This window comes from Prionailurus bengalensis, chromosome A1 (genome assembly GCF_016509475.1).
Source record: "Prionailurus bengalensis isolate Pbe53 chromosome A1, Fcat_Pben_1.1_paternal_pri, whole genome shotgun sequence".
Lineage (NCBI taxonomy): Eukaryota > Metazoa > Chordata > Mammalia > Carnivora > Felidae > Prionailurus > Prionailurus bengalensis.
In genome coordinates this window covers 240319958-240345217 of record NC_057343.1, presented here as the reverse complement: position 1 = coordinate 240345217, position 25260 = coordinate 240319958, and the positions used below count along the sequence as shown (strand labels likewise).

The window sequence follows — 25260 nt, the reverse complement described above, 5'->3', positions numbered from 1 at the left end:
TAACTTTTTAGTAAATTTTGGAGTCAGATTGTATAATTCTTCCAATTTTGTTCTCTTTTCAAAATTGTTCTGGCTACTCTAGGTACTCTGAATTTCCATGTACATTTTATGATTAGCTTGTTGGTTAAAACAACAACAACAACAACAACAACAACAGCAACACACAAAAGAACAGAACCTCCTAGGAATTCAATAGGGATTGTACTATGTCCATAGATCAGTTTTGGGGGAAATGCTATCTTAACAATATTGAGTGTTCATATCCATGAACGTTGTATATCTTTCCATTATTTTTTAAATGTCTTCAGTTTCTCTCAGCAATGACTTATAACTTTCAATGTATAGACTTTACTACAGTTTTGTTAAATTCATTATTGTTAATGCTATTGTTAATAAAATAACTAATATTATTTTCAGTGGCATTTTTGCCAAATACAGAAATATGATTGGACTTGCTATTTTTTTTTAACAATACAAAGTCAAAAGATTTATTTTGTAACAACTGTTTCCATTCCAGATAATGGCAAATTACATAAAACATTTCTAGGTCAGCCAAGGCAATGGAGAAATTTTTACTTTGACCACATGGTGGCAATTTGCTGTGGAGCTAGCTGGAGGCACACAGAGGTTCCTGACGCCAGGTAGGGACTGTATTTGATTTCAGGTGTGCTCTGGATAACACTGAAGATAAACGTCCCAGAGCTTACTGGAGAGCACTTTACCTGCCTCTTGCAAAGCTATTTCATCACTAGTAGTTTTGTTTTTTGTTTTGTTTGTATTTTAGAATCATGTTGTCTGTGATCAACACAGTTTCACTTTCTATTCTTTATTCCTTTTTCTTGTCTTATTGCACCAGCTGGAACTTCAGTACATCCTTGCCTTGATCCCGGTTTTAAGAGGGATGTACTCAGTCTTTCACCAGGAAGTATGTTAGTTGTATTTAATAGGTGTATTGCATAGGTCAGAATGAAGATCTTTTCATTTCATTCCTAATTTGTTGAGAATATTTTTTTGTCACACGTAAGAGTTTCTTATTGGCAACTCCCTTTCTGAATTGACATCGCCATATTATTGTCATTTATTGTTGGTATTTTGTATAATGTCAAATAATTTTCACATAGCCATGGTACTTAATCCTGTATGCTGCTAGATTTGGTTTGCTAACACTTAATCAATGGTGTCTGTCTGTGTTTTCTTGAAGGATTTTGCCTCGTGATATTCTTTTGGGATGACATTGTCTGGCTTTGGTATCAGGTTGGAACTGGCCTCACAGAACAGGTCTCCCTTCCTCTATATTCTGAGAGGGTTTGTGTCATTATTTTTTAAAAATTTGGTAGAATTCGACAGTGTTGGTGATTTGTGTAAATTGGCTGGAAAGGTAACTACCTTTCTCAAGTGAGAAATGCATTTTTCAACACTGGAAGATTTAGAACGAATATACAAATGTTTGAAAGCTCCAGACCCCATGCTATTACTACTGTGGCACTAGCAAGCCATATGACCATATCTGGCATATACAGTTTTGAAAACAGAAGAAAATGTATCCTCAGGGGTGTGGGGTGGGGAGGGCTTAAGCCGGTGGGATCCTAAAGCTCCACGCACACCAAGAGGCGAGCCCAGCCATCAAAGTGGGATGATGATCTATCTCAGATAATCCACAGAGGGATTAAACGTGATGATGGATGACAAGTGTCCAGCAGAGTGACAATGAACGGTCACAGCTTCCTTGGATTCCTGAGACAGGATGGGAATAAGGTGGCCCTGAGACTGCTCTACTACACATTCTAGAGGCGAGCTCCAGAGCCACACCCCAGAGAGAGGGCTTCCACATGTTCACCTGGACACACATTATAACCCGCGGGGGTACATGGCCCTCACGGTCATACATGGTCAACACCCCACATCTTTGCTTCTTGAGATGTGTCCTTCATGTCACTCAGAAGCTGTGTGGCCACCACCACCCAAGAAGGGATGGCAGGGATGGGGCGCCAATAGATGCTATCACTGCCACAGCCACCACTGTGACCCCTGGAATGGAGCATCAGCCTGGTCTCCATGCATGTAAAGTGTGTACTTGTTGGAAGGCTTGATGGGAGCGAGTGGCGGGGAGGGGTCATGCCATAATTGTGTTGGCTACGGTTTAAGCTGTGACTTGGCCAGTCACACACAGTCCCCATTGAAGCCCGGCCTCCAGCATCTCCAACACGGAGCTCTGACTCCAGGCTCTGCAATGAACACAGTGGACCAGGTATGTCCCTCCTCCCCGCTGACCTGGGAGATGAGCAGGGGCACCCTTCTGCCGTGACAGTAAGTGGGTCACTGAGCCCTTCCTGGCCAGAATCCCGCCAGCTTGCCGGAGTGCACACATGTCACCCAAGCACACGCGTGATGCTTCCGTTCCAGTAGCACCCATTTTTCCGTCATGTTTCTCTGCTCACACACATGCCCTGTGTTTTAGATCGTTTGTGCTGCCCGCCTTGTTTCCCTTTATCCCCCTCCCACCACTGTCCTGTTCGAGCAGTGTCCCCAGAGGACACCATAAATGCCTTAAACCAGCCAGACAAGCAGGTCCAAATACTGTCCTGCCCTTGCTCTTGTGGGGAGCTTAGACTCAGCACTGGACCCCACCCCTGTGTTTGAGGCTCACTCACGCACGGCCGTGCCTCACTTACCATCACCCACGAGTCCTCCGTGAACGTGTTGGTGGAGGAGGGTGGACCTGAGTGCACATCCGGCAGCAGGTAGTTGAACTTCACTCTGTGGGATGGCAGGGGGAAGGGGAGACACTCATCAACAAGGACGGCCACTGCTTTCTGGAGGGGATGCTGATGGCTGCCGGAAACCACAGGCCACAGCATCACACAGCCTCCTTACCGCCCTTTCCCCTCAGGTCCACTGCATGGTGGGAGACCCCGGGAGGGCAGGGGAGGAGCACCTAAAGGGAGAGTTGCAGGAGCAGCAGGGGGTGTCAAGAAGAAGGGGTGCCCCTGCAGATCAGGAGGGGATTTGGGAAGAGACCCTGGGTTTGGAAGGAAAGAGATGTTCAGGAGTTACCAAGAGCAATGGTGGGGATGTAGGTCGTGGGACACTCAGCTAACTGAACTGTGCAAGTGGATTGAACAGTGTCCACCAATGACCTCACATTGCTGTAAGGGGGGTTTTCAGATGCAGCAACTCTAGCAGCTCAAGGTGTCATCACCTGAGACCAGGGTCAGCCCGATGACCGCGTCCATGCAAGAGGACAGGCCCTAAGCCCAACGACTGTGTCCGTGCAAGAGGACAGGCCAGCCCTCAGCCCAACAACCGCATCCGTGCAAGAAGACAGGCCAGCCCTCGGCCCGACGACCGAGTCTGTGCAAGAAGACAGGCCTTCGGCCCGACTACCACGTCCATACAAGAGGACAGGCCCTTAGCCCAACGACCGCATCCGTGCAAGAAGACAGGCCCTTAGCCCGATGGCCGCGTCCGTGCAAGAGGACAGGCCAGCCCTCGGCCCGACAACCATGTCCGTGCAAGAGGACAGGCCCTAGCCCGACTACCGCGTCCGTGCAAGAGGACAGGTAGGCCCTCAGCGGGATGACCACTTCCATGCCAGAAGACAGGCAGGCCCTTGGCCTGACGACCGCCTCTGTGCAAGAGGACAGGCAGGCCCTCCTGGTTCGTTAATTTTCAATCATTCTTGCCAGAAAGGGGCAAAACGGGAAAACTGAAGAGACAAAGGGAAAACAGCATCAGGTACGAGCCAAGGAGAGAAGCCACGTGCAGGTCCTATGACTGGGGACATGTCGAGGTGAGTCCGGCTCCAGCCTCCAGAGCATTGAGACGGTACGTTTCTATTTTTTAAGCCACCTGTTTTGTGGTCCTTTGTCAGGGCAGCCCTGGCAGACCGAGACCCTCACCCTAACGTGAGCATATTTCTCATTTCTCCATGTTCTGAGGTGACTTTCCACACTGGTACGGTTTCCAAGTGGAGACCAAGTGCACGTTTTAAAATGTGTGCTTACCCTGGGTCGTGACCTTCATAATGGGCCACTTTCTGCTTCTGTGACTTTGCAGGGGTGCACTTTGGGTGCGTGTGTGCCTGCAGGGCTGTCCTCTGTGTGACTCCTCGCAGGCTCAGAATGAGCAGGCATGGCCCAGGGGCGACGGGAAACTAGGTATTATCGGAGGTCATAAAAAGGAGGCTGGGACCCGCTCCCCACACGTTCTCCGACTGACACACAGAATAAATGAGCGCTGACGCCGGCGTGCTAGTTCAGATGCGAGTTGTCCACAGGGAGAGAATTACTACATTTCCCCAAGCACGTGGAGCGCAAAAGGTCCCTGCGTAGCTGTACGTGGCACTGTTACGTTAAACAGAGTTATTTCCTACTGTGTTGTCACATTATTTAAAAATATCCCATCAGAGATGAGTCACTTTCCAAAGCAATTTGACTTAAGATCACGTAGCCATTTTCATTCAGAGAGAACAAGTCCAACAAGCTTACAACCTACCTGTGTGAAAGTGATTTCAGGTCACCTGTGGCTGCCTGTGGGGGTAAAGGAAAAAGAAGAAGAAATTGTTGGTACTGAGACTATTCGTAGGAAATCACGTCCGTCGTTAGTTTCAGGTGCGTGTGGCTCAGAGACTTCCTAGGAAGGGGTCTCTGTGTGGGGGTCGCTGTGTCAGAGGTTAAGAATACATTGAAGATTTTAAGAAACTGTCAAACTACTTTCCACAGTGGTATCACTGTAAACTCCCGACGACTTTGCACACCTAGCTACGGGCCTCCGGTTGCTCTGTGTCTCCCGCTCCTGGTGCCGGTAGCCTTTCTCAGGGAGCCGTTCCAACTGTCTTACCGTGGCTTTAGTTGCACTTTCCTAGTGGTGAATGATGTTGAACATCTTGTCAGGTGATTATCTGCCACCCATATATCCATCCTATTTGGTAAAGTTTATTAGAATCTTTTCCCCATTTTAAAAATGGGGCCGTTTTCCCCTATTAAGTGTTGAGAGTTGTTTATTTATTCTGGATTTAAGTACAGGGTTTGCAAATATTTATTCCAACCTGTGACTTACATTTTTATTTTTGCAGTGGTGAATTCTGAACAGGAAATGCTTTCTTTTATAAAAAAGTCAAATTTTCCATTTTCTTCATAGTGGTTTTGGTGCCCATATTAAAGAAAACTTTGTCTACCTCAAGATCACAAAGGTTTTATTCTGTTTTCTTCCTAAAGTGTTATAGGTTAGCCCCTAAATTCAGAACTGTGGTTGATTTTGAGTTATTTTTGTGTGTATGCTGAGAAGCAGCTATTAAGCTCTTCCCCGCCCTCTTTTTTTGCATATGGTCATCCAATTGTTCTGGCACGGCTTATTAAATACACTCTCATCTCTCCCTGTTTAATTATCCTGGCACCTCGGTTTAACACCCACTGATCAGGTTTTATTTCTGGACTTTCTATTCTGTTCCCTTGACCTGCATGTCTACCCTCACTGGGCACACCACCCTCACGGCTCACACTGTCCTGACTACTGTAGCTTGATAGTTCATTTTTAAGTCAGATTGAGTAAGTCCTCCAATTTGCTGCTTCTTTTTCTAAATTCTTTTGGTCACTCTACGTCCTTTGGATTTCTGTATCTATTTTAGGGTTGGCTTGCTATTTCCTTAAAGGAAAAAGCTTGCTGGAAACTCAATAGGGCTCATGGTAATTATGTAGATCAATTTTGGGGGGAGTTTTCTATCATGACAATATTTTGCGTTCCAGTCCACGAATATTCTAAATCTTTCCGTTTATTTGGATTGTGTTCAGTTTCTCTCATCAATAGTTTGTAGCTTTAAGTATACACATTTGGTGCTTGTTTTATTTTATTTTATTATTTTCAATGCTATTACAGATGGAATGGTTTTCTTAATATCATTTTGAGATTTTTCATCGTTAGTATACAGAAATATAATGGGGGTTATTATGTTCATTTTGTATTCTACCACCTGGCTGAGCTATCTTATTATTTCTACTATATTTTTTGCAGATTTGTTAGAAGCATGTTTCCTGCAAATAAAATCAGGTTCATTTTCAAATCTATATGTCTTTGTATTTCTTGCTGTATTATACTGGCTGGAACTTTAGTAAAATGTCAAATAGAAGTTTGAGGTGGACATTCTTGCCTCAGTCTCAATCTGTGAAGAGCAGACATAAACAGACACACACACACACACACACACACCCCTTACTCCACGTCTGTGTCCTATAGTTGTTCCCTAACACTTTTTTAAGAATGGACAATTTCAAACACCCAGAAAAGTGGAAAGGATTGTACAAGAATGCCCAAACACTCAACTTCTAGGTTCTATCATCATTAAAATTTTGCTGTGAATATTTCTTTTTAACCATGTGACTATCCATCCATCATTTTATTTTCTGGTGCTTTTCAAAGCCAGCAGGACACAGACATCAATACCCTTCGTTAAAGCACACGGATGCCACTTCAGTCTTCGCACACCCAGATTGCGTTGCATTTATCTTTCTCCCCCCTTACACACACACACACACACACACACACACACAATAAGCCCTACAGTTAAGGATATTTTCTGTCAGTTTTCCTTCTCTTCTCCCTCCACCTTTGTTCCCATCTGAGTAGCATGCCTGGGTACTGAGTAAATGCTTCAAATCAGTCAAACAAGCAATCCCAAGCGTTTTCTGTCCTCATTCCGGGGGCAGCCTGAGACCTTTCACGTGCCCAGCGGCTCTCACCTGCAGCGGGGAGCTCTCCTGGCACGTGGGGAGGGTGGAATGCAGACCCGGGCACCTCGGCTGCGGCGGGGCCTCCTTGCACTGCTCTCTACAGGGATGGGGCAAAAGGGAGGACAGACTTCCATGAGCAAAGAAGGGCCTGGCTTTGTGTAGTGAGCTCAGAGAGCACCGCTGACAGCTGCAAAGCTCCATGCACTGGCCGCCATCGTGACATGCTCATCTGCAGAGCCTCAGAGCCAGCAGCTCCTGGGAGGCCGTCCGTGTGCCCTCGGGTTGGCTGCACAACGGAGGACACGGCGCAGGAGCACCATCCATAAAGGTCTATGACTGCTTGCCGGTGGGAGGCCACAGGGGCGCTTCTTCCTGCTGTGGCACCCCCACGCTGGGCCACTGCGTTCTTGAGTCTGTGGGTGCAGCAGGGCTCAGTTACAAATGGACAAAGTGACCTGCCTTGGAGACCATGGCATTGTCACTTTGTGCTCCTTCCTTGCGGCAACTGTAGGAAACTGAGGACTGTCCTTGATTACCCAAGTATGTCCAATGCAATCACACGAATCCTTAAAAACTGAGAAATGAGGAAAAGGAGGAAGTCCGAGAGATCTAAAATATGAAGAGACTAGACCCACCATTACCAACTTAGAGATGGAAGGGCCACGTAGCAAGAGTGGGAAAGCAACAGCTGCACTGGCATTCGCTATCTGCCCGGAAGCAGACTCTTCCCCATAACCTCCAGAAAGGAGGGCTGACCTGGTGAGCCGTGACTGTTGCCGTGGGAGGCACCAATCAGGGACCCAGCTGAGCTTGCCAGGCACATGACCCACAAGCACTTTCAGACGAGTCTTAGTTCAAGCCACTACATTTGTGGGAATTTGCCAGATAGCAATAAAAAATTAATACAAGCCACTTGATGGACATTAGCTGAGCAGAACACCTGTAGAATTAGGCAAGAAGTATCTTCACACGTGTGATCCTACTTTTGCAGCAGATTAATGGTCCAGAGGAAATACTCCCAATAAATTGGTCTGATACCTACTAATAGAGAGAAGCACCTTAGAGAGTGCTACACTAAGTTCTCCCCTAAAATATACCAGTGATTTACATCATGGAACTCCACAGGCACTTACTGAGTGGATTTTCCTTTTGGGGGGATTGACAGAGTGCCACGTGATTTAAAGATACTCTTTGATCTCTTGGAGCTGACATTCTGACAGTGGGCCTTGCCTAACATGTAAGGTTGTGAGTGTCCAGGTCAAACTAGGGACACTTCTGCAGGAAAGAGAGGCCACTGGGACAGATGGCCCAGCGCATTGAGAGGGCTTGTCTCTCAACACAATCGACCTTTCAATACAAAGGTTAGCAGCTCACTTTCCAGTTGGAGAAGGGAACACTATAGTGATTGAAACTAAGGAATAACATTCCAGAAATGAGGAATATGGTCCTTCTCAAAGATGAAGTAACTTATATTCATAAAAATTATGTTTCTTTTTCTTTTAACTATGTCCACAATGTATGGAATTTTTTTTTAAGTTTATTTACTTATTTTGACAGAGAGAGGCCTTGGGGAGAAGGGGCAGAGAGAGAGAGGCAGAGAGAATCCCAAGCAGGCTCACTGCTGCCAGCACAGAGCCCAATGTGGGGCTCAACCCCACAAACCGTGAGATCATGACCTCAGTAGAAACCAAGTGTCCCATGCTTAACCGCCTGAGCCACCCAGTGGCACCACAATATATGGAATTTTTAAAAGGGGCTCTAAAGAGTTGAACAATGTGATTACAATTTTACAAAAACAAAGCACTGTGAGTATAACTCACAAAATAATACTAAAACAGAACTTGGAAGACAGTCCTCGGAGCACCAGCAGTGACTGCAGTGCGTGGGGAGGCCAGAGACTCGAGGTCCCCAGTTCCTGCGCAGTGTCCACACCGACTGCCCGAAAACGGGGTTAGTCTCAGTTGCTTCTAGAGGCGGCTGGCCCCCAGGCTGGACAGGGCGAGGGGAACGTGCTCAGATTGTACCTAAAGGACCGCAGTGTGGCAATGCTTCAAGTGAAACTCCAAACGACCCAGGTTTTCCCAGAAGCATGGCTACCGGGTGTCTAAGGAAACAAATGCAAAAGGAATGAGCGGATTCTTTGGAGGGATTCCCGATCCTCGGTCAAGAACCAGCAGCAGCCCTGCGACCTGCCCAGCTCCGCCAGAACGTGGGAGTCGCCCCCCACCCGTTTCTGCGAGGGCCGAACTTCCGAGAGCACCACAGAACTGGGGCACTTCCGGCCCGCTCCCCCAGGGGAGACCAACTTCTGGGGCAGTTTCAGGGCTTGGAGCTGAGACCATGCGGCTCCGCTCGCTCCCGCCTCTAAGGAATGTTTCCTGTAACTCCACTTCGAACTCTGCCTTTCTCAGAACTGCATCAAAACTATTTAAAAAATTATACGGAAACTAAAAACGTGGAGGAATTGTCAACAACTATGAAAACTAAAGAATGCCGAGGGCGTTCCCCTGCTGGACGTTCAGGGTGAGGCACGGCCGGAAGAGGGTCTCCTGGGGGGGCCGGGGGCACTAGGTCCTGGGCGAAATCCACCTTAGCCCCTGTCTCCGTGAACACACAAATTCAGGACGGCTTGGAAATCAAAATGCAAAGCGAATAAAGCTGGTGAAAACACTAGCAAAGAATGTGGATGTTTGTATAACCTTGGAGTAACGAAGACTTTTTAAAGCAAGACAATTGAGAGCATGTAGTCTTTGTCAGACAGATAAAACAACTCTAGTAAGCTTACACACTTACCTACGTGCAGACAGACTCAGGTCATCTTCTTGCTGTGAGCAATAAAAATTCATAACGTGAAAAAGTTGTTGACACTGGGCTTAGTCTTATACACGATTCAAGCCAGTTATTAGTTAATTTTGAGTAATGGTGCTTCAGCGTCCCTGGGTCCTAGGAAAGGATCTCACTGGGGGATAGCACCCCTGTCACATGAATACCTGTGTCTTCACTTCTAATAAGAACCTGGAAGTGGGATTGCTGACTTCAACGGTGACTATACATTTCACTTTTTAAGAAAACACCAAACTGCTGATCAAAGTGATATAATTTGGTATCTGCACTGGTAACGTAGAAGCCTTTCGATCTACAGCTTCACCAATGCTTTTTATTATTGGTTCTTTTGATTATAGCCATTCTACTGGATGTGTAATGGTATCTTACTGTGGTTTTGTGTTTTCTTAATGGTAACTGATGTCAATGTGCTTATCTGCTACCGTGGATCCTCCTTGGTGAACAGTTGGTTCAAATCTTTTGCGCATTTAAAAAGTTAAAACACTGGTTCATTTTTCTTATAATTAAATTTTGAATTCTTTATATATTCTGGGCACAAGTATATGATTTGCAAATATTTCTGCCTTTGGCTGATGTTTTCATTTTCTTAATGGTGCTCGTTTGAAAAGCAAATGTTTTTGGGGCACCTGGGTGGCGCAGTCGGTTAAGCGTCCGACTTCAGCCAGGTCACGATCTGGCGGTCCGTGAGTTCAAGCCCCGCGTCAGGCTCTGGGATGATGGCTCAGAGCCTGGAGCCTGTTTCCGATTCTGTGTCTCCCTCTCTCTCTGCCCCTCCCCCATTCATGCTCTGTCTCTCTCTGTCCCAAAAATAAATAAATGTTGAAAAAAAAATTAAAAAAAAAAAAGCAAATGTTTTTAATTTTGATGAGAAACAGCTGCATTAATATATGGGCCTAAAAGGAGTCAGCCCTGCTGGCTTGATTCTGTGGACAGTGAACGTACAAATGATATAACACACATGCACACCACACACCAAACACACATGTACTGCGCTGCACACACACACATACACGGCATCACACACACCATGTACACATGCACACATACACATGCACTGCATCACACACATGTACTCAGTCACACACACAAGCACCGTATCTCACACTAAACACACACACACACACACACACACAAAACCACACACACATGCACTGCATCACATACTATGCACACACAACCACACACATGTGCATCACATTATACACATCATGCACTCACACGTGCAAACATGCAGTGCATCTCACACCAAACACACGCACACACACACACTGCATCACATACACCACATACACATACACACATACACCTGCACTGCATCACACAACGTGCACACACACACACACACACACAGAATCAGAGAATTGTGCCAACACAGAAGCAAAGGACTGTGAGAAGTTCCAGCTGCAAGGTGACACTGGGCGCTGCCCCAGGCCTGGATAGCGCAGATGGTGAAGCAGAGGGGCACCCGCTACCTGTGGCATGCTTATTTTGAAGGACAGCTCTTGCCTCCCTGCTGGAACTTTTGGAATCTTTTGATAGCGTTTCTGTATCACATACTCATATGTGCTCAACTTCTTGAACACTAGAGAGGAGAAAGGCAGAAACAGGCAGTTACAATTACGCAGGCGGGCAGAGTGGCCCACAGGCCACAACCCGGTCTTCCAGGGCTTCCCCCCAGGATGCCGGGAGCTGCCTCCTAACCTGGGGCGCTGGGGGGCTGCTGCATGGCCGCCCCGGGGCCCACCTGGCCTGTGGGAGGCAAGCAGTAGCTCGTCACAGCCCCAAGGCTGCTGGCGCCCCGTCCCAGGAACAGCTACCCTGCGGCCTTCCAGGCCCACAAAACCAGTGTGGCCCCGGACGCTGGCTCCGGCACTGTGGCAGAAGCACCCCAGGTCACTGAAAGGACATCTGAGACCCGGGTCTGTCAACAGACAGCACCGTCCACGAAACGGGTTCTGTGCCTGCTTCAGCAGAGGCACCAATCCTCCCACTTCTCTCCCTAAAACCAACAAACACGAGGACAGACGGCTTCTAATTATTTCTGGAAAGGGATAAGGGCCACCCACAGAAGCCTAATTGCAGCTGGAGGGGCGGGCGGAAGGTGGGCTGCCCCCCACACCCGCGTGGAGCCCGTTCCCTTCCCTGGGTGGTTTGTACAAGGGCATCTGTCTGTGTTTGCTTTGGCTTCCTGATGAACTACACCTGGCTCTTACTGGTTCTCCCACCTCCCCCAGAACCTGTGTGAGGGCATAATTTGCATCTGGCCACATGCTCGAGAAAACACTAGTTCTCTGGCAGGGATTGCAGGGATGGCTGCCATCACCATCAGGTGGCAAGTACACACTGCGTGTTCCCCAGAGCTCACACTCGTCCTGAGTTTTGAGTAAACACCTTCATCTGACAGTAACGAGAGGAGATGTGGCTGGGGAGGGAGGCCAGAGTGCGGTGCGCACTGAATGAGTGTCTGCCGTGTCCCCTCCAGCGACACTAGGCGTCAACACAGCAGCCCGGGGCCGCTGGTCTTTGGGATGCTCTGTCCCCCACTTGTGTGGAGGCGGCTTTCCCCACACCCCTGCTGCTGGTACCAGACATCTGTGCATCTTCCTGGGAGGTCTTGCCCTCACCAATGCTGCACTCCACTCGTGCTGCAGTGTCAGGATGTCCTTCCCCCAAACTTCAAAGAGGCATCCAGCTGCCCACAGCTTCTGACAGGCCCCCCAGCAGCCCCTACCCCCCACCTCAGGGTATTTGTGTCACGCCATCCCTTGGAGAGTGGGTGGCCCCAGCGCCTTGCCCAAGAGGTGAGGGGCGTCGCTTCCATGACTGGGCTACAAAAGGCCGGCTGCCCCCTCGTGCTGGAGTGTCCTGGTGGGAGGAGGCACCGGCCAACAACTCACGGGGAACTGAGGCCAGGAACTGGCCTGCCAACACCCTGGCGTTGAACCTAAACGTGGGTCCCAGTCGGAGGAGACCACAGCCCTTCCTCACACCTGGAGGAAGCCTTGTGGCCGAGCAGGGCCAGTGGACCCAGCTAAGCTATGCTGAACCCATGACCCACAGAGACTGCAAGGTGATAACTCTGTTACTTCAAGCGGGGTAAGTGTATTATAACAATAGCTAATATCCCAACTTTTTCTGGAAGTCTGTGCTTTGCTGTCCAAATACCCTGTAAACAGCACCTTGAGCCATAAGCTCCGTGTGCATCTCCCTCCCCTACCCCCACAGTGAGTGTGGCACCACCACCCTCCCTGTTGCTTGGGTTGGGGCCCTCTGGTCCCTGTGCCTGGATCTCCCATTGGCCATCTGTCCCGTGGACCTGTTCTCCAGTCTCACATCCGTCTGTCCTGAGTGGCCGCAGTGGACTTCTGGACCTGCCCAGCTTGCCACCTGCTGGCTGTACTGTATGCTGCAGCTGGGGCACTGTCCCCAAATTCACCCTTGTCCCCATTGGCCAGTGCGTGGAAGCTTTTAGGATAAGGGCCTGGGCTGGCCTGGGTGCTGGCTCTGGGTGCTGGCTCTGGGTGCTGATTCCGGCCCTGGCTCTGCTGAGGACACTCCCTGTGCCAGACCCGCTCTGGCAGCCACATAGGGCCCCCGCTGCCACCTTCTCCCTTGCAGAAGCCACAGAGAGAATTCATGCCCTCCCCTGGGCCACGGCGTGGTGGGGCCTGCTGCACGCAGTGCCGCGTGGACTCCAGGAAACGGCCAGTGTCCCTGCAGCAAGCTGGGTCAGCAGATACCCTGTCGCTGGCTCACTATTTTTCATTGTTAGGACTTGGTGCTTCTCTAAATCCCCCGTTCCTTTTTTAATGGTGCCTGTTCCTGCCTCACACGTTCTGCTCCCTTATCTAACTTACTCCTAGTCCCTCTCGTGGCCTCTGCAGGCCTCAGAGCAGAATGAGCCCTGCTGTCCCTCTAGGGGTGTCTCTTCCTGTCATTTGTCTGATGTGCTTGTTTCTAGCAGGGGCCGGCAGACCTTGTCTTGGGCCACGTGGGAACGCAAGGGACAGAGACTGGAGTGGGGGTCAGGACACATACTTAAGAAGAGGTGGAAGATGAACAGGTATCCAGACATCAGGAGGCTGAGGGCAGACAGCAGCAGGACGAACACCCCAATGCCCAGGACCACCAGGGCCTTCGTCTTTACAGGGAAAAAAGGAAGGAACAGCAGCCAAGTGTCCTTGGGCACATCTGCGGAGGCAAGGGAGACATGCATGCATCCAGCACCTGGGGCATGGCCAGCCCCTCCTTGGGAGGTGGGGGAGGGTGAGCAGCCCAAGGAAGCCCCTCCCCCACCCCAGTGTGTGCCCTACCTCACCCAGGTGCCCTTGCAGCCCCCTGACTGAGGTGGGTGTCACAGCCCCACTTTACGGGTCTGGAAGGTGAGGCTGGGAGAGGATAACTAAGGGTCCGGGTTGCAGAGCCTGACCCCCTGCCTGGCTGAACCCCCACCCTGTCCCAAGGGCCATGCCACTGTGCCAGGCCCTCCCTGTTCTCAGTCAGCCACCCTCACAGGGAACTGCAAGGCAGTAGCCAGCGCCTTGGGACATTTCCAGGACTTGGTCATCTGGGCCCCAAGGGCTGTTGACACTTCCGAACTTCGGTGTGAGGAAAGCACTGAGGAATCTGCAGGCAGGCCCATGGAGATGGAATCCAGCTGAAATGCTCTCATCCCACCACGGAGTCTGGGAGGTACTGATTCCAGTCCTTTACGTGGCATGGAAAGTGGCTGCCAGGCCCGCTGTGTGCCTCGGGGGCTGCGGCGCAGTGTGCATGAGGCTGGATGTACCATGGGGTGGCCGGCCACATGCTTGTCCCCTTAGCCGGTGATGTCTTGATGAATTCCCACCAATGAGACCAAAGTGCCCCAGGGAACTGGCGGGTAAGCAGCCCCATGGAATCTTCTGGAACAGCAAACCCAGGAGATTGCCTCAGTCATCAGGCATTCATGTGCAGCACATCCACGATGGTTCTGGAGCGGGCAAGTTCCCAGAGAGAAGCACCTTCGGAGACCAGGCTGCCCTCTGTTCTGCCAGCGCGTGGCAGCGAGGGCCCAGCCGACGCCCACATTGGGAGGAAGTAAGGACATGTGCTATGGAACTCGGGTGCGCTGAGGCTGCTGCTTACCATGTGCGAGCCGCATTTCAGAGTGTGTTGGGGCAATGAGAGGCCCCGTGGCCGGGAGGACCTTCGCAGGGAATCCCCAGTGCCCACCGGTGACTGTTCTGAGGCGGCGGTCACCGGCCAGCCCCTCTGCTCAGGCCATGTGTGGAGAATGTCAGGAAGGATGGCAGGCGGAGGCCTCCAGCTGGCTGTGTGCAGAGCGCGGGCGGCTCTTCCCGCTGAGCAGGGCCGGGTCTCGCTGAGACTCCCACTGTTCCCTTTTACCATGGAAATAGCCAGGATGCACTCCGGAGCAGGTGCAGGTCAGATGGCCCATCCCACCACGGCCCATCCAGCCCAGGTGCACTGAAGGCCTTGGGATGAAGGTGCACAGGGCATGGTGCCCTTCCAGGAAGAGGGCATGGCCGTGACGTGCTCTGGAGAGAGGCCTGGACCGGGAAAGGAAGCTTTGCTCTGAACCCTGAGGGCTGAGGTCCCCAAACACTCAGGACAGACACATGTGGTGCTCCGCTTGGGGTTCTCCCTGTGTCAGTGTCCAGGGCTGCTGTGACTGATGGCCATAGACCAGGCAGTTTCAACAGCAGAGATGAAGCCCCGAAGTCAGGGTGTTGCAGGGCCCGTCTCCCTCCGAGGCCATGGGGGAGGATCTGTCCTTGGATCTTCCAGCTTCTGGGGCTCCAGGCACCCCTTGGCTTGTGGCCATGTCCCTCCAGTCTCTTATAAGGATGTTTTCACTGGATCCAGGATCCCACACATTGCCAGGTAACCCATGATCATCTCAGGATCCTTAATCACATCTGGGAGGACCCTCTCTCCAAATAAGGTCAGGGTCACAGGCCCGGGGTTGCGCAGTGATGGACAGACCTTTGAGGCACATGTGTTCCCAAGGCCAGGTTCCTGGAGCCGCTCAGCAGACACCTGCAGCCACACACCACCCAGCACCTTCCCCAGGCAGCCCTGCCCTCCTGCCCCACCCTGCTCCCTGCCAAGACCAACTACTGGGTGATGGGCACGGGGCCCCAAACCTGCCTTCTGGTCCCTGGGGGACTGCTGCCCTCCTGCCCGGCCCCACAGCTCACCCAGCTAGGGGCGGGCCAGACTGACATCCCCCAGAAGGAGAGCTTTCCCTGAAAGACAGCTGGAGGGAGAGGCTACCACCACGAGTGACCCAAGAGAAAGCAATGCCAGAGAGGAGCCCCCCCCACCCCCCGCCCCGCCGTACTTTCATAGAGGGGATGAGTGCGCAGCATCTCCGGGTTGACTGAGTACTGGATGAAGATGTACAGCAGGATGGTGATCAGGCAGAGCAGGATGGCCGAGGCGGAAACCACGGAGCTGAAGAAATATCTGCGGGGGGCAGAGCCAGACTCAGGGCTGGGCAAGGTGCCCCTGACCCCGAACCCAAGGCCCAGCCTTCTTCCTGTCTCCTGGCACCCGAGATCCCCAGGGGACGCCCTGAGGGCACCACCGGTTTCTGTGCCCCCTTCCCACCCCACGCGGCAGTGAGAAGGGCCTGGCCTGGCTCCCAGGTGGGCACACGGAGGCTCCAGGCGGGTCGGGCTGCCTGCAGCTTCCTCCGCACGCCGCCACTGCTCACCAGGGCTCCGCCGGGTCAGGATCGGGACCACCACCCCTGCCCCCCATGTTGCACGGGATCCTGGGTGCTGTGCTTCCATCCAGAAGCATGGAAGCCCAGCAGGTCGGGGAAGCAGGGGTGCTGGGACGGGCGCCTGGCCGGCCAGCGGCCCACAGTGCATCATCTCCACACACCCTCCCGGGGCCTGTGCACACCTCTGTGCACAAGTGACATCTTGTGCTTTGGCATTAGACCAGAATCACTCCTGTCCTCTTGCCTGTGCTCAGGACACAGAGAACAATCTAACCATCAAAAAATTAAATTCTGGTCAGCAATTCTTGGAATAATCTCCTGCTGCAGGGTCTTCCTTTGGGCTTTCTACCGTGGTGATATTTAAGGAAACTGTTTAATCTTCATCAATGTCTTTTCTCCAGCTGAAATTTATCTGACTCCATTATTCTTTTCCAGAACATCTTGAGGTTTGTTTTTGTTTTTTTAACACATCTTTAGGCAGAGAGCTAAAACGAGAATGTCCTCAAAGGGTCATGTGGATGTGGAGGGCAGCCTGCATTGTGGCCCCTTGTCAAAGGCCCTGGAGGGCACGTGTCCTGTGTGTCCCCGAGGTGCAGGGGGCACAAACCTGGCCCCACACCTGGCTCTGGTTCCCAGGGAGCCTGTGGTGTGCGGTGCAGCTGTTCCAGCCGACGGGCCCACCCCGCAGCAGAAGGCCCTCGGCCATCCGGTGCTGCTGGCACCAGGCCGGAGGCGGCCCTCCCGGCAGGGTGAGGGCCAAAGCCACTCTGGCTGCACGTTCGGGGCCAGAAACGTCGCTGTCGTCTCTGACTCCTGTGTCTGTGGTGCCTCAGCACCCAGTCCGGGCACTTCCCCTGTGAAGGCACGTCCTCTCAGGAGCTTATCACACTTTGCCAACTGTTTTGGCCAACTCGTCTTGTAAATGTAGTCATTTCCTCTTGCTTTCTCTGCCTGACGGTGGAAGGGACAGGAGGGAGTCTGGGACTCCACGTGGACAGGGGTGGTCATGCCCTCACCAAGACCCCCGCGCACATGGTGCCCTCACTTCTGCACACACTCCTTGCTGCTGCCACTGCCCAGTGGATAGGAGGGCTCCTGGGGCCCAGCCGTCCCCACCGGGAACTTCTGCAGCCTGTTGTGCCCGGAGGCCACTGTCAGGACCTCGGAACTCCACCCTGTGTGCCCTGTGGGGCCCGGTCAGCTTGGTCCTCCTCAGTGGCAGGGCCACACACCCTCGCCTGTCCCCGACGGCTGACCAGACCTCAAGGCGACCAGCCTGTGGCACCAAGACCTTAAGAGGAGCATCTGGGGGAGAGAAGAGAGCCCTGCTACCGTGAGGAGGCAGCCCCCCCCCACTCCAGCTGGCCTGGGGCTCCTCCTCTGTAGTGGAGAGGGCGACATGAGGGCTCCCAGGCCCCCAATTCTCATTTGACTTTTCTAATGAGGACAGCTTTGCATTTCCTTCTGCTCAAAGCAGCAACGCTTTTGAAGCCTGAACAAGTGGAGCATTTCTTGACAGGGCTGCACGGAGCATGGCCCTCCTGAAGCAGGCTGCCCGGAGCACAGACCACGACGCTCCTGGACCGGGCTGCACGGAGCATGGCCCTCCTGGACCGGGCTGCACAGAGCCAGACCATGATACTCCATGACTGGGCTGCACAGAGCATAACCCTCCTGGACCGGGCTGCACAGAGCATGACGCTCCATGACCGGGCTGCACGGAACATAACCCTCCTGGACCGGGCTCCATGACCAGGCTGCACGGAGCACACCTGCTATGAGTGGTGGGTGAGCAGCGGAACCCCTTGCAGCGCCATGAGCCGGCAAAGGCCACTCTGAACTAGCTGGGGGAGCCCCTGCGACTTTCTTGGCCACTCACAGCCTGGGCCCTAGCACATGGGGTCCTGGCAAAGCCCGTGCAGGACTGAACACCTGCTCCCAGTGCAGCCTCGGCCCACATCCTCTGTGCTCTGACGGCCTCCCAGGAGAAAGCGCCCGGGTCCAGGCCAGCGGGTCAAGGACAAGTCAGCTCAGCCTGAGCCCCTCTGGATGGGGCTGGGCCTCCACATTCGGAAGGGGCTCCAGGCCAACACATTTCAGAGCCAGACAAGGAGAACAGAAAGACGTTAAGGACCGCTGTGCTGGGGACAGCATGTGACTCCCCCCACTGCCTGTGGCCCCCACCCTCTTACCCATGAGGCCCCCAGCCTGCAGGACCCCTCTCTCCGGGCCCCCTCCCCCCTCCCCCTGACCAATCCCCCTCCCTCCCCCAGTCCTTTCATCCTCCCCCCTGCCAAGTCCCACCTCCCCCTTCCCTAGCACCCAACCCCTCTCCCCTGCCAAGGACCTCCTCTCTCTCCACCAGGACCTCACCCCTCCCCACTTCTAGGTCCACCCCCCCACCCCACCCCAGCCCTGCAATGCCCTTTTCCCTCTTCCCTGCTTGGTCTCCCTCTCCCTCCCCCAGGACTCTGCCCCTCCCTCCCGGACCTCCCCCTCCAGCCCCTCACCTGTAATTCCTGCCCCCTACACAGTTGTTAAGCCATTTGCAATGGTGGTCAAAGTCAAAGACACACTTGTTGCAGGCCCCACAGTGTTTAGCCTTCTGGCTCCTAGAAGGAAGAATTCACATGAGCAGCCCATTAGCAGCATGTGTGGGAGGAAGACAGGGTCAGAAAGGAGAGACAGGTGGCAGGGAAGACCAGGCCCCAGGGGGGTTATCTTCCCTCAGACACGCCTGCCACACTGTGCCACCAGCTCCCATCCTGAGCCACAGGCCTCCCTCCCAGGCTGCCTGCTGAGCCCTCAGGGCTCTGACTAGCCCAGGTGGGGTTCCGGTGGGGGGGCTGGGACTCATCTGAGCCCTTAGATGGGTGAGGGGTCCTGCGTGTCTCAGGGCCACTGCTGGTCATTCAAGGAAAGCAGCACCAGTCAGCTGCATGTGAAAACAGAAAGGCCGGGGCAGGACCTGCCTGTGCACAGCACGGAGAGGGGACGGGTCCACACGGCAGGGGCCGTGCCCTCGGGGCTGCCTGCCCCCACACCCTGGGCACTTACACGGTGACCTCACACAGGTGGCAATATTGGTTCTCGATGACACGCGTGTGTTTGGATGGATCAAAAATGGGTACGGGCTCCAAGTAGTTCTTGAGCCGTACGTTGGTTTCAGCAGGATCGATGCAAACAGCAAGCAAGTGGACCACGAAGTAGAAACAGAAAAGCCCACCAGTCACCTGGGCGTGAGTGTGTCAAGGAACGTGCAGGCAGGCCTGGTCAACACGGCGAAGGTGCCCGCTCAAACTAGAAGCAGGACCCTGGAGGCGCCTGCTTGCGGCCTGAGGGTGTGGACCCCGCGCTTCACCGAGGCAGCAAGGGAAGGCCTTCAGGGGCCAGCGGCCACCACGCTGGGTGCCGAAGTCGTGGGGGTTCTTTGGGCAGCAGAGATGCTCAGAGCACGTGCGTCGGGCGAAGAAGACAGTGTATCATCAAAAAATGAAGGAGGGGAGCAGGGAGGGCTCACACAGCCAGTCTGCACGGTCTGTCTGGGTCCCATCTTGTCTCTCCTCGCCCCTAGGCCCCTCAGGCTCTCTGGCACCCACTCCCGCCGTGGCACCCAGGGTAAAACCAGTCCCCGGGCTCCCACCCTCATCCTCCCCTTCGGGACCAACACACTGTCTGTCCCCTTGGAAACCAAACAGAAGAGGTGGAAGCCGCCTCCCTGTCAGCCCTGCCCTGCTTCCCAGGACCAGTGCTGAATGGGAGGGTTCAGGGTTTACAGGTTGGGTTCCCGGGTGTGGTTGGGGGAAATGACCCAGCCTGGGAGGCGAGGCCATGGGTGCACGGGGTTCTGCCGGGATTTGACAGGGGTGGGGGTTCGGAGCAGGGGGCTGGGGCTACTGCTCAGGCCTGCGGGAAGCCCCCTCGGGGGGTCCTCCTCAGACCTGCCAGCCGCCTCCGCCTCAGCCTCTGCCTCCGCCTCCACGGGCCTGGGGCTGACAGGCGGGGTCCTGCCTCCACAATGCACTAGCCTGAGTGGGAGGCTGCTTCTGGCCCAAATCGCTCATTCCTCCCTCGCCCTCCAGCCTCTAGGCACCATGTGCAGACCCAGGGCTCAGGCTGCCAGATGAAGGCATGGAGGCGATGGGGACCCAGCCCTGCTGGGGGAGGAGGGCAGGAGGAGGGCAGGCGAGAATGAGCTGAGGGCCACGAGGATCAGCCCAAGCTGGTGCCCAGGCCAGGGGTGAGTGGACGGGTGGCTGAGAACCAGCCGGGCCCTGGGGGACCTGCACGGGGGCACGAGACTGACCAGAGCACTCAGTGCCACATAAGGGTTGTGGTGACACCAAGGCCCTTCCTGTGGCCACCGGACCCTGCAGGGCTGGGTAAGGCCTGAGCCTCCCCTGCTCTGCTGTCCCATTCAGGGTATGGGGCTGTGGCCGGGTGGTCGGGGGTCTGGTCAGGCTTTGCCATCACAGCTGGAGACACCAACACAGTGCTGGTATGCCATCTCCCTGCACCTATTCCCTGAAGCCTGAGGCGCTGGCTGGAGGCAAGCACTGTTTGTGTGGTTACTGGGGCAGCGGGAGCAGGTCCTGAGCAGAGGGGTCCGACCCAGGACAAGAGGTGCAACAGGAAGGCCCCTTCCTCTGTCGCATCAGAAATAGGCAGGCAAAGTATGGGGGAGGGACTGAGGCGTTGGGGCCCTTGGAGACATTGTAGGGGCAGCGTGGCCTGCACTATAGCTTCAAACTGGAGGCAGCAAGGCCCCTGACCTGAGCCTGATTTTCCCCACATGTCCCAACCCTGCAGGTGCCGTGGCCAGGCCACTCTCAGAACGTGTCCCCCAGGAACAGAGGGGCAGCCCCCCGCCATGTGGTGGGCAAGCCCCCTTAAGCACGAACACGGGTTCATGACAGGTCACCCGTGGGTGTGTCACGGGTGAGCAAAAGGCCACCTCGTTTTGCCTGGCCGTTCACATCATCAGCCACTTGGCTGAGAAGTGTCAGCAGGTGGGCACCACACCAAAGTTCTGCCCCCACATTCAGATGCCCGGGTTATGGGTGTCTCTCAGGTTGCAGAGAATAACAAAACGTAAAAGGGACAGGGTAGGAGGTCTCCAGATGCAGAAGGCCAGGCCCTGCCCTCGAGGCCTCATCCCCTTAGAGACAATCTGTGTTTGGTAAACACAGCTCCGCCAGCCCAGGACACATACCCTCCTGACCTTCCTTTCGGGTCCTTCAGGTTCTGCGGCAGGAAGGGGTGAGGCGCCCCCCAGAGCTCCCACCACCCCGCCACCAGCCCTGCAGTCACTGAGGCTAACCTAACCAGGGGTTTTGCCTGGCCACGGCGCAGGCCCTGGGACTAAGACGGGTCACATCAGAGGCCAGTCCCTCAGCACAGGGACCCTCTGGGCCCTTCACAGGGGCAGGGCGGTGGGGGAAGCTGGCCTCTGAGGTCAGCCGGGAACCAGGGGTCCGCCTCCTCTGCTTTGCCTTCTGGAGGTGCAACAGAGACCCTGCCCTCCCTCCTGGGGCAGCAGCCCCTGCAGGGCCGAACGACGCTGGCGCCCCCCGGTGGCCAAGCGCTTCGGAGCCTGGGGGAAAGGAAGCCAGCCAGAACCTGGGACTTGGGGCCAGCCAGGGGCTCCTGGGAGAAAGGGTGTGCAAGTGAGCTCAGGGCGCCCTCTGGGCCCCAAAGCAGGTGAGTTCTCAGAGTGCTCCCTGCACAGAGAACACGAGGCAGCTCGAGAAGGCCCCAGAACAGGCTGAGCCACGGCGAAGGGAGAAGGGAGACAACGGATTGGAACCCAGAACGCAAACAAACCCACGGTCAGGGACGGGGGTTAGGATACAGATAGAGGGGCAGCTGGACGCTGCAAGGAGGCCAGGAACTGGCCCTCCCCGGAGCTGGCCCCTGCCAACACTAAGGGCTTCTCTTCCCAGAACGAGAGAGGGCTCCCTCTCAGAACTGGGAGATGTTTCGCTGTGGTGCGAGTCCCAGTGAGAGCGCCATTCTGACCAGGAAGTCGTGGGTCGGGCACTGCAGGCCTTTGTGCTGGGACAGAGAGAGGAGACCCCTTGCCACATGCAAAGCGTGAATTGTGACTGGATTCTGGATTTAAAATCCCGACAAAGCAGGTTTTGGGGACCAGTGGAGAAATCTACAAGGCTGGCCGACTTCTGCCCATCCTCTTGTGTGTGTGAAAGACACAAGTTATATGGGGTGATGTGGGGCATGGGATGTTGGCTTTGCAGGCCCCACCTAGCGTCGCCAACCCTGGGCCACAGGCCTAGAAGTGGGGCAGCTGCATTCAGACACACAGGACCCACATTCTCGGCTCTGTGCCGCTGGATCAGACACCCTGAGGGCCCCACAGGGGGGAGGCCGGCCAGATCAGGGGCTGCGTGGCTCTGGGCAGGGGGCAGCAGGCTTGCACATCAGGCCATGGGGGACGCCCAGGCTCACTGGTGGGGTTGGCCAGCGGTGGCCCCCAGAGCACGGATGCGCTGGCGGAACTGAGGTCCGTCACTCACAGAGTGAGGTGTGAGGAGGGGGCTAGGCTGGCGATGCCCGCCTGGCCAGGGGAGGAGCACTCGGCTGCACCTGCCACGCTCCACCACGGGGCCTGCGCGTCAGCCCCAAGTGCATCCCCAACGCCCGCCCACCTGGCCTGAAGCCTACTCTGGTGACATGTCTGGAACCTCCTTTCAAGGCCACCACGGGGTTCACAGTCCCCACTGTGGCCTATGTGGCTCCTCGCAGCCGGCGGGTTTTCTCTCTGGCCTCGGCCACTCCAGGCCCGGCCAACACCCGTCACCAGACTCACTTGTTGCAAGAAGGGACACGGTTATAATCGGTGTCTTCCTTGCACCCCTGGCGTGGTTCCCCCGCCAGCCAGCCTGACCCAGCCCACTGCAGACCTGCAGACAAGTGGGGCCCGCATGGGGCACCCCAGACCCTGAGAACGAACGCCATGTGAATCCCTGGGACTCAGCCTTCAGTTTCTGAGCCATCCCTGTGACCCCTGTGCGACCCTTTCCTGTCGTCCAGGCTGCCTGCCTCACCCCAAAGACCCTGGACCCCAGGCGTGCTCTCCCTGCACTGACAGCAGGCAAGCAGCGGACACTCCTGTGCTTTTAGCCCCAGCCCCAAGCCAGTGAGCCACACCGAGAACAAACGTAAGATTTCAGACAGCGTGGCCATGGCGGGTGTCTGGGGTGAGGAGGAGGAGCGGGGTCGCAGAGCAGGGGTCGCAGCGGGGGCTGGTAGGCATGGCAGGGCCCCGAGCCAGATCTGGGGCAGGGCCCGTGGGGAGCCTCCCTGGGACAGCAGGCACTGCTCCCACAGTGAAGGATACACCATAGATGACCAAGTTCCAGTTAGGCGGCAGCAAGGGGACGAAGATACAGAAGTTGGCGAAGGCCAAGATGAACAGTATGGTCCAGGCCACCACCTGGAAGGTGTGCAGGGGCCACGACCAGCCATTCACTCTGGACCAGCGGCGGGGCGAGGCCTGTTTCCTGCTGGCTTCCCGCAGGGCCCCTCTCTGGCTCCGGCTGCACAGATCCATCTGCAAGACGGGTGGAGGGCCACCCCCACCCCCAGGGACACCGAGGAAAAGGTTGCAGGAAAAGCAGACCCTGTGACCACGCGACACTTCTGTGTGCTGAAATCCTCAGGGAATCTTCTGCAAGTTTCCCTTGAGGACAGAACAAGAGACCGCGTTGCTGCTGCAGAACAAAGGCCTGCTGACCAAGGGGCTTCTGGGGTCTCTGGGCACTCTGGGGACACCCAGGCCGAGCTGAGGGGCTGGGAGGGAGCCGTGGCCACTTCTGGCCAGGTGTCAGTCTGTTGGAGAAGGTGAGCCACATCACAGCCGCCCCCGGCAGAGCCGAGGGTCCTGGGGACTTTGCCTCATTAGGGCGGATTTCTGACACTCTTCTCGGGGTGTGGGGCCAGGCAGGGCTTACCTGATCAGTGAGACCCCTGGGGGACCACAGAGACCATCCCACATGGACGGCGAGGCCAGCACCCCGGGGGTTGGAGCACAGAAAGGCACCCTGTGTTACAAACGACACAATTCCTGCACGAAAACAACATTTGGATGGAAGTACCGGCCAATGGGAAGGATGCTTCTGAAAACCAAACCCCACTAACGGGGAGGTGGGCTCTAGGGTGTAACCACAGACCTTGGCACAGGGAGGTGAAGCAGGGATGTGGGAGAAATTGGAAGTGCCATGGAGGATGGCAGTGGCGACGGCACTTATCTTGTCGAAGGAGCGAGGGGGTGCGGAGAGGACACGAGGGCACAGGGAAGGCACGGGAGGGCGCATGTCAGCCCAGGAGCCCGTGGAAGGCAAGGGTGGGCCACATCCTACGGGGCTTCCCAGGACAGAAATGGCATCGCTGACGTGTGGAAGCCCCGAGGTTGCAGCTGGCATTGGATTTGGTAAAACTTGAAACAGAGCGAGTTTTCAAGTTCTGAAAGTACTTTGAACCCGAACAAAGACAGCCAAAGTGTCACGGGAACATGGGACTGAGAGTGCACGTGTGGGGGCACCGCAGCAGCACTCCTCGGAGGCCCCCCGAAAGCTTCCCTGCAGCCAATCTCAAAGTGGCACCAAGAGCAACACTCCACGGGGGGCGAGCGCAGCCTTGGTCCCTGGGGCAGGACCACAGCGCCATGAGTGTGAGGTCACAACCACGCACGCGGCCCAAGCAGCCGCGGCGGGAGGTGCACACTTACCCAGTCACCAGGAGTGGCTGCGGCCGGGCACCGCCAGCCACGTGGGCGCTGGTGAGCCGGGGGGGGGGGGGGGGGGGGTGTCTGTCTGGAGAGAGCAGCTGCAGGTGGTAGCAGGGGCCTCGCCCCGGGCCCCCTGGCGGGGCAGGTGTTCGGCTCGAACACCCCCTTGGATCTTCTGGTTTGGTTTTTCAGTCTCAGAAGATTCCAGCAGT

At 54.9% G+C, this 25260-nt stretch overlaps 1 protein-coding gene across 1 annotated transcript in view; it reads right to left on the bottom strand.

Annotated features, from left to right (window-relative positions):
• The window catches only part of LOC122495858 (probable palmitoyltransferase ZDHHC11B), a 37808-nt gene extending 12911 nt beyond the window's left edge, over positions 1-24897 (bottom strand). The window contains exons 1-10 of the mRNA XM_043601892.1: positions 23660-24897; positions 19360-19535; positions 18813-18914; positions 15916-16040; positions 13608-13760; positions 11042-11151; positions 9519-9550; positions 6735-6822; positions 4495-4529; positions 2673-2757 (exon numbers count right to left, since the gene is read on the bottom strand). Of these exons, the coding sequence (XP_043457827.1) occupies positions 2673-2757; positions 4495-4529; positions 6735-6822; positions 9519-9550; positions 11042-11151; positions 13608-13760; positions 15916-16040; positions 18813-18914; positions 19360-19535; positions 23660-23872 (1119 nt within the window). The 5' untranslated portion in view covers positions 23873-24897. The remainder of the gene's footprint in view (positions 1-2672; positions 2758-4494; positions 4530-6734; positions 6823-9518; positions 9551-11041; positions 11152-13607; positions 13761-15915; positions 16041-18812; positions 18915-19359; positions 19536-23659) is intronic.
• Between the last annotated feature and the right edge of the window lie 363 nt (positions 24898-25260).